The following is an 18,367-nucleotide window of genomic DNA, read 5'->3' on the forward strand; positions in this document are numbered from 1 at the left end:
TTCTTTCTCTTTTTCTTCCTTTTTTCTTCTTTTTTTCTTTGTTGCTTTGTTTGTTTGTTTGTTACTTTTTTATTTCCTTCTTTTTTCTTCCTTTTTTCTTCATTTTTTCTTTCTTGCTTTGTTTTTTTCTTTTTTTATTTCTTTCTTTCTCTTTTTCTTCCTTATTTACTTTCTTTCTTGCTTTGTTCGTTTCTTTTTTTCTTTATTTATTTATTTATTTATTTATTTATTTATTTATTTATTTGTTTGTTTCTTTCTTTCTTTCTTTCTTCCTCTCTCTTTGTATTTCTTCCCTCCTTCCATTTCACGCTTAACAAAACAAGTTGTAGCATCTAAAATAGTAATGTTATAGTGTAGGAAACTAATTCTAGGAAAATAATTTTTTGAGAAGGAAGTACCGGTAGTGTTACAAGTGATGTAGTCATGCAGCAGGATGTCTCGCCGCGCATTTATACTCCTCCACCCAACCCCGCTCCCCACTCACAACCCTACCCGAAAGTTCACAACAGTGGAAAATTCTATTGCCTTTGTATATTACTAGTTAAGTCTTGGTTCATGTGTACTTATACTTTTTTCTGTTTTATTTTTGTGAAAATATGAAAAACAAGTAATTCTAGTCTTCATCACAAGGTCTTAAAAAAAAGACGCTCAAAACTGTTTTCATTTACATAAAATTGTATAATAGGACCTAATTTTATTTTAGTTTTAAACGGATGTCTCATAGTGCAGTGTGGCTATTTATTGCCTTCAATTGCTTTGTGTACTGAAGTTCTATAAAGAAAGAATTGATTCCACCGCTATGTACTAACGGTTAGCATGTCTGACCGTGAAACAAGCGGGCCCGGGTTCAAATTCTGGTTGTGACAATCACATGGATGAGAGTTTTTCCGGAGTTTTTCCTCAACGCATTAAGAGCAAATGCTAGGTAACTTTCGGCGCTGAAACCTGGACTCATTTAGCTGAAGAGAGTTAAACCAATAACAGAATATGGCAAAGACTAAACTTGGACATTAATGCTCAACTCGAGCGCATTTTTCTCATTATTATTATTATTATTTAGCTTCCATTATCACCTTCTCATTCAGATGTTAGATAACAGTCGCAGTTGATATGGCATAGTAAAATAAACCAATTAAAATAATTGACATAGTTGATCATTATATACTTATACACAGTATAGGTACATGTACGTAGGCTATGTATGTGTGCTAATAGTGGTGGTGGTGGTAGTGGTAGTAGCCTAGTAGTGTTAGCAGCAGTACTAGTAATAGCAGTAGTAGTAGTAGTAGTAGTAGTAGTAGTAGTAGTAGTAGTAGTAGTAGTAGTAGCAGTGATGTTATTCTTATGTAGTTAAGGCCATTAGTCCTTCTCTTCCACACCTTCATTCAGAAACACTATCCGGTACAATAACAGAAAAAATAAAAGCGTAAATATAAAATAAAACCACACGGAAATATAATTATACAGCTACATTCACAGCTCTCAATGATAAAAATAACTAACTGAAATGAAAAAATGTTTTTTCTGAACGGCTTAATAGGCTATTCAAATTTCTGCGACATGCATTTGATATATAAAGGGGGCCATTTTAAGAACTGGTGTGAATGACTAACCTTCTGAAGAGGTTCAACGAGGTTTAAAGTGGACTCCAGCTTAAACTTCGGGAAAGAAAGGTTGATCTCAGTGGGCCAGGTTTTGTTTAGCGAGCCGATGATATTGAACAACGTGTCTCCCGTGATGCCCTCCACAAGAGCGGACAGGCCGTCCACTTCATCTGGTAAAATCACCAATGTACTGAAGCGATCACCCTGTAGAAAATAATAAATTTATACAAATACTTTAAATTTTAGACATTGACGTGCCTTTCATCATATCTCAGAAGAACAGATTTTTCTATTTCTATGAATAAAATTTGTTTAACGCTTTTACAGAAGTATAACGGAAAAAATAATAATACATTAATGTATGAATTGATGGAGAGATGAATGTGTCAATCGATAAATAAATTCCCACATATGAATGAATGTGGAGGGATTAATGGATACCCACAAGTATAGAATATCGCCAGTTAACCATCTTCATTCATCCACCCAGTCACAAAAACATTCACTCATTCATCCATTCAAGCAGCTACCCATAAACCCATCTATTTATTCGCCAATCAATACATTCCTTCGATGAATGGATGGATGGATGGATGGATGGATGGATGGATATGGACGGACGGACGGACGGATGGATGGATAGTTTGATAGATGGATTGCTATAGGAATGGATGTATGGATGGATGCATGTATGTATGGAAGGTAGATATAGGGATAGATGGGTGGATGGATGGATGGATGGCTGAATATGAAGACGGACGGATGGATGGATGGATGGATGGATGGATGGATTGCTATAGGAATGGATGTGAGGATGGATGCATGTATGTATGGATGGGTAGATATAGGGATAGATGGATGGGTGGGTGGACGGATGGGTGGGTGGATGGATGGATGGCTAGATGGATGGATGGATGGATGGATGGATAGATGGGTGGGTGGGTGGGTGGGTGAGTGGGTGGGTGGGTGAGTGGGTGGGTGGGAACGAATCAGTAGGCCAGTGAATTGAGAAGTGGATATTACTTGGTTGGAAGGGTGAATAGATTAAAGGACATGTGATTGGATGTATAATAATGATACATGAGTAATTTTTTTACTTCATTATTTAATGACGCTTTATCAACTACGAGGTTATTCAGCGTCGATGGAATTGGTGATAGTGAGATGATGTATGGCGAGATGAGGCCGAGGATTCGTCATAGATTACCTGACATTTGCGTTACGATTGGGAAAAACGTCGGAAAAAACCCAAACAGTTAATCAGCCCAAGCGGGAATCGAACCCGCTCCCGAGCGCACTCCGGATCAGCAGGCAAGCTACGCCGGTGGCTACATGAGTAAATGAATAATTGGATGAATGAGTATGGATGAATAAGTAGATATAAGCAGATGAATACATCTATGTATGAGAGTAAGAATGAATACATGTATGAATGTCTGAGTGCTGAATATATGAGCGATGAGATGAATTAGTAAGAAATAAACAAATTACCCGTAATGAAGTAGCCTAATTAATTATTTAATAATCTATGATTAGATTTCCTTTTATAACAAGTATGCAACAGAATACCTACTTCGAATGGAAGGCTGATCCATGATGCCTTCAGTTCTGGTAGGGAGCCAATTTTGAATTGTTTCCTGTTTAAATGCATCATAGGAACTTGGATAGTGTTATCCTTTGAGAGATAAAATGTGTCATCTCTAGTATCTTCCTTCCGGAAAGGTGTCGTCCACAAGCCCTTGAAATACACAGCGTTGACCAACACGAGGCGGGTAAGAGCGTCCAGCATGTCTAGAACAGTTGAATGCATTAGTATTAGTATTTATTTATTTAACCTGGTAGAGATAAGGCCATCAGGCCTTCTCTGCCCCTCTACCAGGGGATTACAACTATAATATTAAGAATAAAATTACAATTAATATTAAATTTACAATTAAAATTACAATAAAAATTAAAGTACGACAAGATTACCTGATTAATGGAAGCTAGACAATTTATCATAGAAGTTAAGAACATAGAATATTTTTGTATTTACTGAATTACAAATTAAACCTAAAATAACAAAATTCTATAGTGATAAAATTACCATATATTGAGATATTTTGTTATAGATTAAGAGAACTAAGATGGGTGCTCCTGTTATGGCCATGTTCCTGATATGGCCACCCCTCTATTGTGAGTTAATTAACCAAAAAATCCGCTAAATTGCAGCAGCATCCAGTGAAAGGACATCCTGGTATGTCACTTGATCGTTTTACATCCAGTCAATTGAGCAATATGGCGTCAGTTGCCTGTTTTGCAGTTTTCATATGACCTCTTCTTATTTTTCTCTGTTAAGTCTCCTTTGTTTTATGCATGTTTTTCAAATACTTGTTTCATGAAAACCATAGTACTCCATTCAGTTTTTAATGTTCTGTTAATTGGTGTTGTCTTTGGTGGCGTATCTTTTACGAGTTGTTCATAATTAAACGATTTTCGTGAAAGCTTACCTGCTCCTGATATGGCCATATCAAATGCACCATGGCCATATCAAGTTCATTTCACTTTTATTTTTTCACCTGACAAATTTACATGCCTTAGAGCTGGGATTACGCAAAAGTTTTGTATTTTAAGAAAAACAACTTAATTTTTATGGAAAAACCTGTTTTGACTACACTTTTGAATTATAAACAAGATTATTAAGTGTCATATTTATTCATTTTACAACAAAATTACTTAATTTTAGCACAACTGTGCTATCAAACTGAAAAAAAATCACGATTTGTAGAACATGGAACAAGGGTGACCATATCATGTGCACATGTTCCTGATATGGCCACTAGATAGACTTTTGGAATTTGGGACTTTTTGGACAATTAAAGCTACTTTTATGGGGAATGGAAATTGTTTTAAGAAAGTCCATTAGACTGAGAACGAGTAAGAAAAAAGTGGCTTACATTTTTTTTCAAAATAGCGGCTAGAAAAATTCTCAAACCTTAGCATGGCTATATCAGGGACATCTACCTTATTTACGAGAAACCACATGTGAACGAGTCTCAATTACTGACCAAGTGCCTAGTTAGTTTGCGTTTGAATTCAATTTTATTTCGACAGTCCCTGATGCTAGCAGGTAACGAATTCCAGAGTCTTGGCAGGGCTATTGTGAAAGAGGATGAGTATGAGGAGGTGCGATGGGATAGTATTGTTAGTTTTTTTTAATACTGTACGCTCCGTTACATAGTCTCATTATAATTTGAATTACAATTAGGATTAGGATTACGAATGAACTATTTCGCTTACAATTATCATTACAATTCCTCTAGTTATAATAAAAACCAATAATTTCATTTTGCCTTAAAGTTTGTCAAAGTCGATTCTGGTAACAAATGTTAGAAATTCTTTTAAGTAGACCTTGACGAGATCGCAGTTACTTATCGGCCACTGACCTCCTTTTAGTCTAATGCTTAGTTTTAATGCATCCCTTTCACTGTTCAGTAAAGAACACTCATATATCAAATGATCCACTGTTTGGTCTTGTTGATCGCACTTACACCTTGCACTTTCAGCAATTTTGAATCTGTAATAGTAATCCCTAGTCTTACCGTGACCGGATAGGATGGGTATTGTTAGTACGGTATTGTTACATGGAGAGAGCGTGTGTTCAGATTGTAGTGGGAGGAAAGGTAAGTGAAGCGAGACGACAGGTACGAAGGAATAAAAGATTCAAGATTTCGAAGAGAAGGAGAAGTGAATGTAAATTTCTTTTCTTATCTAATTTAAGCCAACCTATTGCTTCCAGGGATGGGGTAATATGATCATATTTACGAACATTGCTTACGAAACGTACACACAAATTATGAGCACGTTGAATTTTCTTTTTGTTGCCGCTGGAAAGGTCAGTCATTTTTGTTGCCGCTGGAAAGGTCAGTCAGTAAAATGTCAGCATAGTCAAAATAGGAAAGTACAGGCGTCTGCACAAGGGACTTTTTAAGCAAGAGGGAAGATGAACATTTATCCCTTTTAACACATGGATAATAGAATATACTTTTCTGCAGGTTGAATGTTTAACCAAATGTGAGGAACACATTAAAAATGGACGGTTAATACCTAATTAGGTTTTAGATGCAGTTTAATCAGAAAGAAACACTGCCTTACGGCGGCCGAACAGTTTTATGTGTATTAAATAATAATAATAATAATAATAATAATAATAATAATAATAATAATAGTAATAATAATAATAATAACAATAATAATAATAATAATAATAATAATAATAATAATAATTTTTAGATCTATTTCAGTGCCACGAAGTAGAAATATCTCAGATTGTTCAAGCCGTCCTTCTTTTAGCTGCCAGTGTTTCCCTTACAGAAATTGTTTAATATTAATAATATGAAGTGTATTCAATACAGTCGTTTACAAAAATTCTAAACGTATTTCGTGTCTTATATCTTTTAATATTATAATTTTCAGTCCCCTCCTGGAATTTTTATTATTTTGCCATTTAGAATTGTGAAGCCTGTAATTTTCCTCAAAAACTCAGTTTTTCTCATTTTGTGGTTAGAGACCAAGTTCAGAGGAATGATAGAAACAAGCTAAAAATGCTTACTGAGGGGAGACCTTGAAGATATTTTGTAATTATATCGGTTCAATTGTAAAACTTAAAAAATAAATAGCATTAAAGAATCGCTTCATAAGGGAAAAATTTTCGGAAAAATATTCATCACTAGTTCAACTTTCAGCAGTCTTAAAACAAATGAAGAAAACATTAACATTATAAATATATGCGCAATTATCCGCAGTTTAAGACAAAATTTTTTTCATTTCTAATTCACCTAACATCATAGCCTTTCCATGAATTTATAAAATTAAACCTACCCTGACTCATTCCACTTAAGTTAATTCTTACCAGGTGATATGAGTTCCTTTATCCTGTTGTGTGTGTGATCTGACACCCAGGAGTTGATTAGATCAGCTGACTCCACATTGTTCGCGAAATTTACGGTCTTCATTTCTGAGCGGAAGTTCTTGACTAGAGTCTCATTATAATTGGGTTCAATTTCATATCCCACGTTCACAAACGCCCCGTTCGCGAACTCCAAGGTCTCATTGCCAGAATTCTCCTGTAAACAAAATCATAAATCGAATTATATAAATATTTTCTCATTAGATTTGTTTGTTTGACCCTAAACTGAAACTTGGTATTGTTTACGTTACATGCTGACATGAAAACAAACTTAGTATCTACTTTAAAGTAACATCTGAATGTAAGTAGTAGCCCAGATCACATATATAACAGATTGCTCATCCTATGTTAAAATCGACAGCACTTTGAAGAAAACAACTGCCAGGATCGCCACCCGTCCGCCTTAAACGAACACGAGATGGCAGTACAGTCGCTAATGCAAATCAAATGAGAGTTAGTATTAATATTAGTATTAGTATTTATTTATTTAACCTGGTAGAGATAAGGCCGTCAGGCCTTCTCTGCCCCTCTACCAGGAGATTCCAACTACAATATCAACAATAAAATTACAATTAGTATTAAATTTACAATTACAATTACAAATAATATTACAGTTAGTATTAAATTTACAATTACAATAAAATCAAAGTACGAAAAGATTACCTGAATGATTAAAGCTAGATAATTTATCATAGAGAAACAAAGAATATTTTATATTTACTGAATTACAAATTAGAGAGTTATGACGTGACTTCTTATGTAACAACTAGATGGCAGCATAGTAAACCTGACAAAAGTTGTTACCGTCAAAGCCTGTAAGACCGGGCAATCTGTGTATATATGATCTAGGGTAGTAGTCAATATATTAACATCGACATTTAACATTTTTAAGATATGAAAGCGTGACATCAATATTCATATATTCACATCAATATTCTCCTGAGTGTAACATAATATTCACCATAAAAATAGTATCATCATAATCATCATCATCATCATCGTCATCACAACAAACACTATTTTTATCACCATCCCCTGAACTAACTTCTACAGAGTGATTCATATAAAACGAGTGGGATTTAAAATCTTCCTATTTCTGTTTGATAGTAGTTACAAAAGTGCTACTTCTTTCTATGTGTAAAGTATCTTTGGGAGAATTGTTTACATCACAATAGATGTTGAAAATGACCACCTCCCTCCTGTACACACATCCGTACTCGTCGCTCCGCAGTTCGCTACAGTGACTATTAACTTTTCCATCTATTCACAGACGTAATAACTCAAGAATCCACACTTACACCAACAAATTATCGATCACTATCGATTAGTAGGGTCAGATATTCTTGAACGTCAGTGTACCTAAACAGCGGTACTCTAGTGCAGTGATGTCAAAGCAAGCGCATTTTTCTGACCTTGACGTCGTGCGCGGGCAGCAAGCGCAAAGTATGGAAAGAGGAAGGGTTGTGTATATGAATAACCAACCTGTTGGATTAAGAAAACAGTGGTGCACAAACGTCAAACGGAACGTGAAATTTTTAATGCCGTTATTTTTATATGGCTTCTTTCTGTTTAATATTATCTATATTGTCTGTAAAACAAAAGTACTAACACTGATTTCTTAATATTGCACTTGTATTTTAAATCTTAATAACATAATAGAGAGTTAAGAAGGAATATTCACTTAAATTCCATAGTAGTATAATATTATACTGTATTAAGTGGATGAAACACATCATTCATAAAGAAAGTGATATTCCAAAGAAAGAGATTGAGTATGACATGATAAGTTGGAATTGATATTGATGGTATCTTTAGCCTTGAAAGTAATCAATAAACAAATCAAAACAATATTACAGTACAAAGTAAAGTTACCTAGGCACTGTATCTGTTTTAAGTATAACTAATATTACAGAACAAAACTCTTATAGCATTATGCTTTTAAGGTGATATTTGTGAGCAACTTCCTATCATCAGAATATTAAATTATTTTCTCGAAATCTGCTGAAGCTATAGAGCTGACATTTTTAAAACACATGGGCACGTATCCTTTGCGTATGATGTAACAGTACAGTAGTTGCTTTGTTAATTCATTTCCTCACAAACAATTTCCATGCGAATATTTTAAAAATATTGAATACACTATCTTCAGTAATATGTACATACGGTATATTAGATTTACGAAAACATTCTGTAAGGCTACTAAATAAATAGACCTATACCTGAAAATTTCACTTTTCTATACGAAAAGTTGAGAAAATATTTCTTTTGAATAAAAAAATCAAACTTGTGAAAAATGAGCATTAAAATTAAGACTTACATTCTCATAATGCACTTATACTTCTCAGGCAAATCTAAACATTAACATGGAAACAGTTTTAATAAGTTCTCTTCACTTTATCTATTGAATCAGTGCTGGCCATCCCTGAATATAGCTCGACCAAGCGGCATATACCACCTCTTTCGTCTGTCTCTTTCCTTTCCGCTGTAAAGCGCTCAGGCTCTCCTGGGCTCTAAAGCGCGCGCTTGCTCCTGTGAGCATCAATTGACATGCCTGCTCTAGTGAGTCGGCGCTGTCATGACTTTAGCCGCCCAAGCTTAAATGGTCTGCTCCTAAAAATTTCATTGTTTTATTTTCTTACTAGCCATACCCGTGCGCTCCGCTGCACCCGTTAGAAATGAATATAAAGTAATTACATAATTAAAATAGGACATTTGAGTCAGGGAACATTCGTGTTTGATAGAAGGATAAATCGTTTAATATGTTACGTACTTAATTTAAATTGTATTTAAAATATTAAAATGCGATCATTTTGATCCAGAGACACTCATTTGGTTCAATGACAATTCCTTTAACATGTTTCTTAATTGTTATTACCAATTATTTTTGGAAAAGCGAAAATTAACAGAAAAATTTTGGCTACAGATTTATTATTATATTATATTATATTATATTATATTATATTATATTATATTATATTATATTATATTATATTATATTATATTATATTATATTATATTATATTATATTATATTATATTATGAAAAAGTGTGTTAATAACGGATGTACTCGAATTAGAAAGTTTTAATTTGTTGTGGGAGCTCTTGAATCTCAGGAGGAACAACTTTTACAACAGCGCAACATAATCTGCTTGGCTCATTACCCAATTTTTTTGCATTGCATTTATTGCATATGTATTTCATGTATTTTAACACGATTCAATTGAGCATAATTAAAATTTGAATTATAAAATAATGGATTGCTAAGCTAACGTACTATTACTGCATACTAAATCAATACACTCTCGTTGTTCGTTAATTCTCTGAGATAAAAATGAATATGTTCATAAACATTATTATAAGAAATACAGGAAATGAATATACAGAATAGCCTATCAAGTTTTCTGTGCATAAGAAGCTATTTTAATCTTACCTGTCCTCAATTCACTCAAAAGTTACTGTAATAACATTATAGCATTATGTCCATCCAGAGAAACTACACTTTCCAATGATGAAATAATAATTAATTATACAAATCGGTTAATTTAGCTTCCGATATATTACTTCATACAAACACAGAAACATTGTCTGTAGGCTATGTTTCATAGCTTTCGATTGTTGTGTCCAAGGCCCCTTATAGACGAAGTCATTTGTTTTTTATTTCAATACACCGCCTTAGATGGCAGTTATTTTAATTTTAAAACTCATTTATCTCATTAAATATCAGTCCTATCAAAATTTTTCAGAGAATGAAACTTATCAGAAATCATTTTTAAAGAAACTTTTGTTATGTTATATATTTCACAAAAATGAATAATAAGAGAGTTATTTCGATTTATTTAATTCAAGCCCCCTTATAACCCACCTTTTAAGTAACGTATTTTGAATGCCATATAGCCTATAATCTAAGTTACAACGAACATAATTTATATTCCAATTTTCATCGAAATAGGTTCAGCCATTATCGCGTGAAAAGGAAACAAACATACAGACAGACAGACAGACAGACATACAAACAAAAATTTCAAAAAAGCGATTTTCGGTTTCAGGTGGTTAATTATATATGTTAGGACCAATTATTTTTGGAAAATCGAAAATTACCAGAAAAATTTCGGCTACAGTTTTATTATTAGTATAGATTTAAACAAAATCGACTTTTCAGATAGATTGAAATTAATTCCTTTTATGCCCCATTCAATAAGTCGCGTAAAAAGTATTTTCCCATATTTCTAGGTCAAAGACAGTTAGTCATAAAAATTCAGCCCTAATCAGAATGTTGTCCCTTTGTAATGAGTTAAATAATCCAAATAATATTGATTTATTTTAAGGAACAGATTATATATTTAAGAAACACATTTGTGCAAATTTGATTAATTAATAAGCTACCTCTATCTCTCATTATATTCAGATTATTCAGTTTCTTCATTGTACATATTATAATACTCTGCTGAAAATATAAATTTGTTTTACATGATTAACTATTTACTTCTTTTTTCTTGTAAAATAAAAATGTTAAGAGTACAGAGACATGACGACTTGTCTATTTCAGCTCTTGAACTTGCAAATGACATATAGACCGTATTGAAACATTCCTATGTCACAGGTTTACGAAATTTATACTATGCATTAAACAATGCTTATAGTAGGCAATCTTTTGATGCAAATTAAGTCACTTATCCCCAACAGAATTCTTATAGGGTGCCCTCAAATACGATAATTAGAAAATAAATAGTTACACATGGTTCATCAGTTAGGTAGCCTACACATATCTCATGGAATTTTAGTCAAACCTCTCTAATTTTTTCAGGTATAATGAAAATATATCACATGACAAAATGAATCCACTACTTTCTTAACTAAACACCACATAGACTATATACAAAATATAAAAAAATGAACATTATTTTTTTTTTCCAAAATATTCCTTAATATTGAATTTTTTTAAATTCAATTAAGAAGTTTAAAAGCAAACCTTTCATTTTAAAGAGCTAATTAATATATCCCTGCCACAAAAATTTCATGACTCTATTTTCATTAGTTTATGAGATAAGTGTAGGCTACCTAAGTTTTGAAATATCAAGGTTACAGGAAATTCTAATTACTGTATTTGGGGGCACCCTATAAATACTATTGGTGATGACTGATTTAATTTTCCATCAAAAGATACTATAAGCATTGTTTAATACATGTTATAAATTTCGTAAACCTGTGATATAGGAATGCTTCAGTAGGGTTTATATGTCATTTGCAAGTTCAAAAGCTAAAATAGGCAGTCGTGATGTCCTAGTACCCTTAAGATGGTTCTTTTATGATCAGTAATGCCTGTGTACTTTCAAATAATTAAATAAATAAACAAATAAATAAAGAAATAAATAAATAAGTAAATAAAGAAATAAATAAATATTTCCAAGGTACTCCGTATATATATATACATATATATATACTAGCCATACCCGTGCGCTCCGCTGCACCCGTTAGAAATAAATATAAAGTAATTACATAATTAAAACAGGACGTTTGATCCAGGGAACATTCGTGTTTGATGGATAAATCGTTTAATATGTTACTTAATTTAAATTGCATCCAAATAATTAAAATGCGATCATTTTGGTCCAGAGACACTCATTTGGTGCAATGACAATTCCTTTACCTGTTTCTTAATTTTTATTACATGCAACCATAGTTTAATGAAGATTGACATCATTTAGTTTTAATGTACAGTATATATTTTATTTTACTTGTTATAGGTTTCCATTGGATTATGGTAATAACTTAATTTTAACCCTTGTTTTCTACGTATTCAGTAAATGGCACTTGGCCCACTATGTTTCTGAACCCTTCAAATAACTTAAATTATATAATATTACATATTATATTATATTATATTATATTATATTATATTATATTATATTATATTATATTATATTATATTATATTATATTATATTATATTATATTACATTATATTATATTATATTATATTATATTATATTATATTATATTATATTATATTATATTATATTATATTATATTATATTATATTATATTATATTATATTATATTATATTATATTATATCAGAAGTTATTGTAATAACATTATAGCATTAAGTCCTTCTAGAGAAACTACACTTTCCAATGATGAAATAATAATTAATTATACAAAGGGTTAATTTAGCTTCCGATATTACTTCATGCAAATACAGAAACATTCTCTGTAGGCTATCTTTCATAGCTTTCGATTGTTGCTGTCCAAGGCCCCTTATAGACGAAGTCATTTGTTTTTTAATTCATTACACGGCCTTAGATGGCAGTTATTTTAATTTTAAAACTCATTTATCTCATTAAATATCAGTCCTATCAAAATTTTTCAAGGAATAAAACTTATCGCAAATTATTTTGAAAGAATCTTTTGTTATGTAACATTTTTCACAAAAATCAATAATAATCGAGATATTTCGATTTATTTAATTCAGGCCCCCTTATAACCCCCCCCCCTTTTAAATAATGTACTTTGAATGCCATACACCCTAAAATCTAAGTTACAACGAACATAATTTATATTCCAATTTTCATCGAAATTCGTTCATCCATTATCGCGTGAAAAGGTAAGAAACATACAGACAGACAGACAGACAGACAAACAAAAATTTCCAAAAAGCGATTTTCGGTTTCAGGGTGGTTAATTATATATGTTAGGACCAATTATTTTTGGAAAATCGAAAATTACCAGAAAAATTTCGGCTACAGATTTATTATTAGTATATATATATATATATATATATATATATATATATATATATATATATATATATATATATATATATATATATATATAAATCTTCCAGACAGGTTTCGACTTTCCTAAAATCCGCCCAAGTGTACTTTACCTTACGTAGATAATACTATGTTTATTCTAACTGAAGTAATTTCTAATTTATATTTCCCGTAATTGCAATTATAAAACTGAAATTGTAATCTCTTAGTTTTTAGCTTCCAAACGCCTGCATATATGTAGATATCTCACCCTAAGATTTCTGGTTAGCTTGCTGTAGCCTTCCTTGTTCTCGCTGGGGTCAGCGTACAGTGCCTTGGTCAGTTGCTTCTCCGTGTCTCCCATTGCTCCTTGCTGCACCATGGCGAGTACGGTGGACAGACTGACGGGGCTCGCCACCAGGTTGTCGGAGCCCGCATCCTCCAACAATACCTGTAATGAGTGATATTCAATTCTGCATGTAGGAAATAGCGCAGAAAATCCAGCCGTACCATCAATGAATTATCGACTTTGACTCTTATTTCCTGTAGACTGTATAACATTTTCCAGCTCCCCCACATTTCTACTTTATTTCTTTCTTGTCTGTTTTTTAATACTTCATTTTACGACGCTTTATCAACATATATGGTTATCTACCGTCTAAATACAATTAAGGTTATAATGCCAACGAAATGAGTTTAGGGTTCAGCGCCGAAAGTTACCCAGCATTTGCTCTTAATGGGTTAAGGGAAAACTCCGAAAAAACCTCAACCAGTTAACTTGTCTCAACTAGGATTTGAACCCGGGCCCGCCCTTTCCACGGTCAGGCATGCTAACCGTTAATATTTGAGGAGAAAAATTCGCTCCGGCGCCGGGGATCGAACCCGGGTCCTTGGTTCTACGTACCAAGCACTCTGACCACTGAGCTACGCCGAATTCAATCCACAGCACCGGACCGAACTCTCAGATCACAAAGGGAAACATCGAAGGAGGAGTGTTCGGTCCGGTGCTGTGGATTGAATTCGGCGTAACTCAGTGGTCAGAGCGCTTGGTACGTAGAACCAAAGACCCGGGTTCGATCCCCGGCGCCAGAGCGAATTTTTTTCCCTCAAATATTAATTGTTAATATCACAGATAGTATTCTGTAGGACAAATTAATTAAATAACTCTATAATATTCTCATAGCTGCAGTGCATATATTTGTACAGATTACTGTGTACGTAACTGCGAAATCCCGGCCAAACAAGTCACTCAGCTGAGTGCGCTCCTAATGGCAGTTGACATTGGATATATGCGTCAACTTGGAGTCGGGCCACAAAGGGAAACATTGAAGGAGGAGGATTCGGTCCGGTGCTGTGGATTGAATTCGGCGTAGCTCAGTGGTCAGAGCGCTTGGTACGTAGAACCAAGGACCCAGGTTCGATCCCCGGCGCCGGAGCGAATTTTTCTCCTCAAATATTAATTGTCAATATCACAGATATTATTCTGTAGGACAAATTCATTGCATAAATCTATAATATGCTAACCGTTACTCCTCAGCTGTAGACTCTTATCTGTTAAACTGCCATTGCACATAGTTCGATGGTTTGAACGATAATTGCAACATATGTGGCCTTGTAGTAGACCTACAACCTGCAGTGCGTTGCGGTCGAGTTGAATGGCAGTACGGTGCTTCTACCAGTTTATCGAACAGGTTGCAACATGTAGAGGTTGTAACGACCGATAATAATACTTGTAGTACAATTTCACATATCTTATGCTAGGTGTATATAATTATATATTGTGTATAATTATATATTCGCCATGGACACAAAAGTTTTAGAAAGAATTTATATAATGTACAGAGTCTTTCATAATTAACGAGTCTATCGAAAAGTCAACTATTTTGAATATTTTTTAAATGTTCATCCTCATGAGAAAAGACCCTTCCCGGTGCCGTACAGTCGATTTGGAAACAAACACCCCCTCCCCCCGCCGCCAGAGGAAGCTACTTATCCATGTGTAATATGAATTTGATGACAACTTAAAATGACTTGGAGCATGGCCTTCTATACGCCAAGGACTTAAAATGACCTGGAGCATGGCCTTCTATACGCCAAGGACTTAAAATTACCTGGAGCATGGCCTTCTATAAGCCAAGGACTTAAAATGACCTGGAGCATGGCCTTCTATACGCCAAGGACTTAAAATGACGTGGAGCATGGCCTTCTATAAGCCAAGGACTTAAAATGATCTGGAGCATGGCCTTCTATACGCCAAGGACTTAAAATGACCTGGAGCATGGCCTTCTATAAGCCAAGGACTTAAAATGACCTGGAGCATGGCCTTCTATACGCCAAGGACTTAAAATGTCCTGGAGCATGGCCTTCTATAGCCAAGGACTTAAAATGACCTGGAGCATGGCCTTCTATACGCCAAGGACTTAAAATGACCTGGAGCATGGCCTTCTATACGCCAGGACTTAAAATGACCTGGAGCATGGCCTTCTATACGCCAAGGACTTAAAATGACCTGGAGCATGGCCTTCTATAAGCCAAGGACTTAAAATGACCTGGAGCATGGCCTTCTATACGCTAAGGACTTAAAATGACCTGGAGCATGGCCTTCTATACGCTAAGGACTTAAAATGACCTAGAGCATGGCCTTCTATACGCCAAGGACTTAAAATGACCTGGAGCATGGCCTTCTATAAGCCAATGACTTAAAATGACCTGGAGCATGGCCTTCTATACGCCAAGGACTTAAAATGACCTGGAGCATGGCCTTCTATACGCCAAGGACTTAAAATGACCTGGAGCATGGCCTTCTATACGCCAAGGACTTAAAATGACCTGGAGCATGGCCTTCTATACGCCAAGGACTTAAAATGACCTGGAGCATGGCCTTCTATACGCCAAGGACTTAAAATGATCTGGAGCATGGCCTTCTATACGCCAAGGACTTAAAATGACTTGGAGCATGGCCTTCTATACGCCAAGGACTTAAAATGACCTGGAGTATGGCCTTCTATACGCCAGGATAATGGCACACGTCCCTGCCTATACACATTGTTGTGATAAACTGAAATGATAAAATGCCACGCAGCCGCTGAACGTTATTGCAAAAGAGAAAAACTGCTGCCTGTTTTGAACTTGGAAACAGTGTCGCTCAAATTAAGCGTTTATTCCGTAGACGAAGTTTTTCCCGACAGGTGAATCGGTCGCACAGGCTCAATCCGTTGGCCTTCACGATCACCTGATTTGACTCCCCTGGACTTCTTTTTCTGGGGATTCATCAATGATCGTGTCTATGCGACTAAGCCACGCACCATTCCTGAATTAATGGAACGAACCGAACACACGGTACAAATGGTTACGCCTGACATGCTCACCAGAGTCTATGAAGAGTTGATACGTCGCTTACATTTGTGCATTCGGCAGAACGGAAGGCATTTTGAAAATTGTACACCATAATTTGTCACAATTGAAACTGTTTTTATATTTACGTGTTTTAATAAAGGTTTAAAACACTAACCATTCTTTCGTTTAATAGCTCTGGCGCGAGGGGGGGGGGGTTGTTTCCAAATCGACTATAAGGCACTAGGAAGGGTTCTTTCTCGTAAGGATGAATATCATTTCAAAAAATTATCCAGAATAGTTAATTTTTCGATAGACTCGTTACTTATCAAAGACCCTATATATAAAAGAGTTACTAGTGGAACGTGAAGTCAAAAGATTAATCTTCATATGAGTTTCCTGTTGTCAAATATCTTAGGGTAACAAACAACCTTCCCTCTGCTGTTATTAAATTCCTCATTATCATATTGTCTTTCGTAATTTTGTTTCTTACTAAGCTCAGTAAAGCTTTGGATGTTTCACTAACCATTCTTGAATAATTTTTCTAGTCAACATGTTCATTTTCACGTAACTCTCATAGTAAGTTCACATGAGGGTACATATTTCTTTTAACAGTCTATCCTTGTAACAATTTATCCTTTTCTTTTCCTTCTCTTATACATTATGTAACATAGCACTATCGCTAGAATCGCAGTTTTCTTCTTCTTTGACGACATAGTAGTAAATTACACTAAGACTAGTTTTTTCAACCCCGTCTACTCTGCAAACACCGCCGGCATTTTAGCGATCAGTAGAGATGGTAGATTTTTGCAGTAACGATAAACACGAAATGTACCCAAATGCTGTCAAAATAAATAATTGTATGTTTGAAAGCATGTTTTGATGTAGGACCCATTAAAATAAGTTTTCAATAGAGAATTTCTTAAAATCTCGATTTTAAAATAATTTTTCTCTTATGTGGAAGAGACTTGAAATCTGGAAATATGCCTTTAAAATAATTTTGTTTTCGTATCCAATTGACTCGAATTCGTGAAAAAGATTTCTGTCATCGAATTTTACCAGAAACGTTGGTCCACGTACCTGTTCTTTGTGTTCTTTGTAAGGCGAGTCCCATAAAGGGCTGATCTTACAGCACAATAGAAATAATATCCTCTTTGGAGAGCACCACATATAAGTTCAGAACACATTTTATTATATTTTGCGTCTTAATTCAAGCTGTTGTAAAAGTCGAAGTATACTGGACTCGACTAATAAGACCAGGGCTGGGCACATTACGTGATTCTGAGAAATGAGCGCTGTGTGTTTTAAAGAGCGGGAATTGGGAGCGCTGTGACGTATGCATACTGTACGTCATTCAGTGTCGGTGCAGTGGTGACTCTGCAGTATGTTGGCGAACTTTGAAGACGGAGCTTCCGCTCATACACTAAACCGTCCCGCTATTCCCAATGCGTTTAATGTATCATGGGAGGAGTTCTTTTTGGTAGAGAGCGGTGGATTAGCAAAGTGTTTAATTTGGCATAAAACACTCCAACTGATTAAGAGGTTCAATCAGTGGCGGTTTCTCGGGGGAGGGAAGGGAGGAACGTCCTCCTCACATTTTTCTTCTTTTGAAAGTAAATGCCAAATAAAATATGTGCCTTGAAATTCAAGGAAGACTCGATAATTTTTAAGTTCACAGCTATAAGAAAACCTCGGTTGATCGAGTTTTAAACGATGCGCGCTCATGTCCTGC

General features: G+C 34.6%; 1 protein-coding gene across 11 annotated transcripts in view; it reads right to left on the bottom strand.

Annotated features, from left to right (window-relative positions):
- The window catches only part of LOC138709094 (leukocyte elastase inhibitor-like), a 100,972-nt gene that overhangs the window by 66,819 nt on the left and 15,786 nt on the right, over positions 1-18,367 (bottom strand). For all 11 annotated transcript variants that reach the window (XR_011334825.1, XM_069839616.1, XM_069839617.1 and 8 more), the window contains exons 3-6: positions 13,574-13,753; positions 6,496-6,709; positions 3,178-3,395; positions 1,614-1,808 (exon numbers count right to left, since the gene is read on the bottom strand). Coding sequence is in view for 10 of the 11 variants with exons in the window: in XM_069839616.1 (XP_069695717.1) it covers positions 1,614-1,808; positions 3,178-3,395; positions 6,496-6,709; positions 13,574-13,753 (807 nt within the window). In the remaining variant the exon portion in view is untranslated. The remainder of the gene's footprint in view (positions 1-1,613; positions 1,809-3,177; positions 3,396-6,495; positions 6,710-13,573; positions 13,754-18,367) is intronic.

This window comes from Periplaneta americana, chromosome 11, assembly GCF_040183065.1.
Source record: "Periplaneta americana isolate PAMFEO1 chromosome 11, P.americana_PAMFEO1_priV1, whole genome shotgun sequence".
Lineage (NCBI taxonomy): Eukaryota > Metazoa > Arthropoda > Insecta > Blattodea > Blattidae > Periplaneta > Periplaneta americana.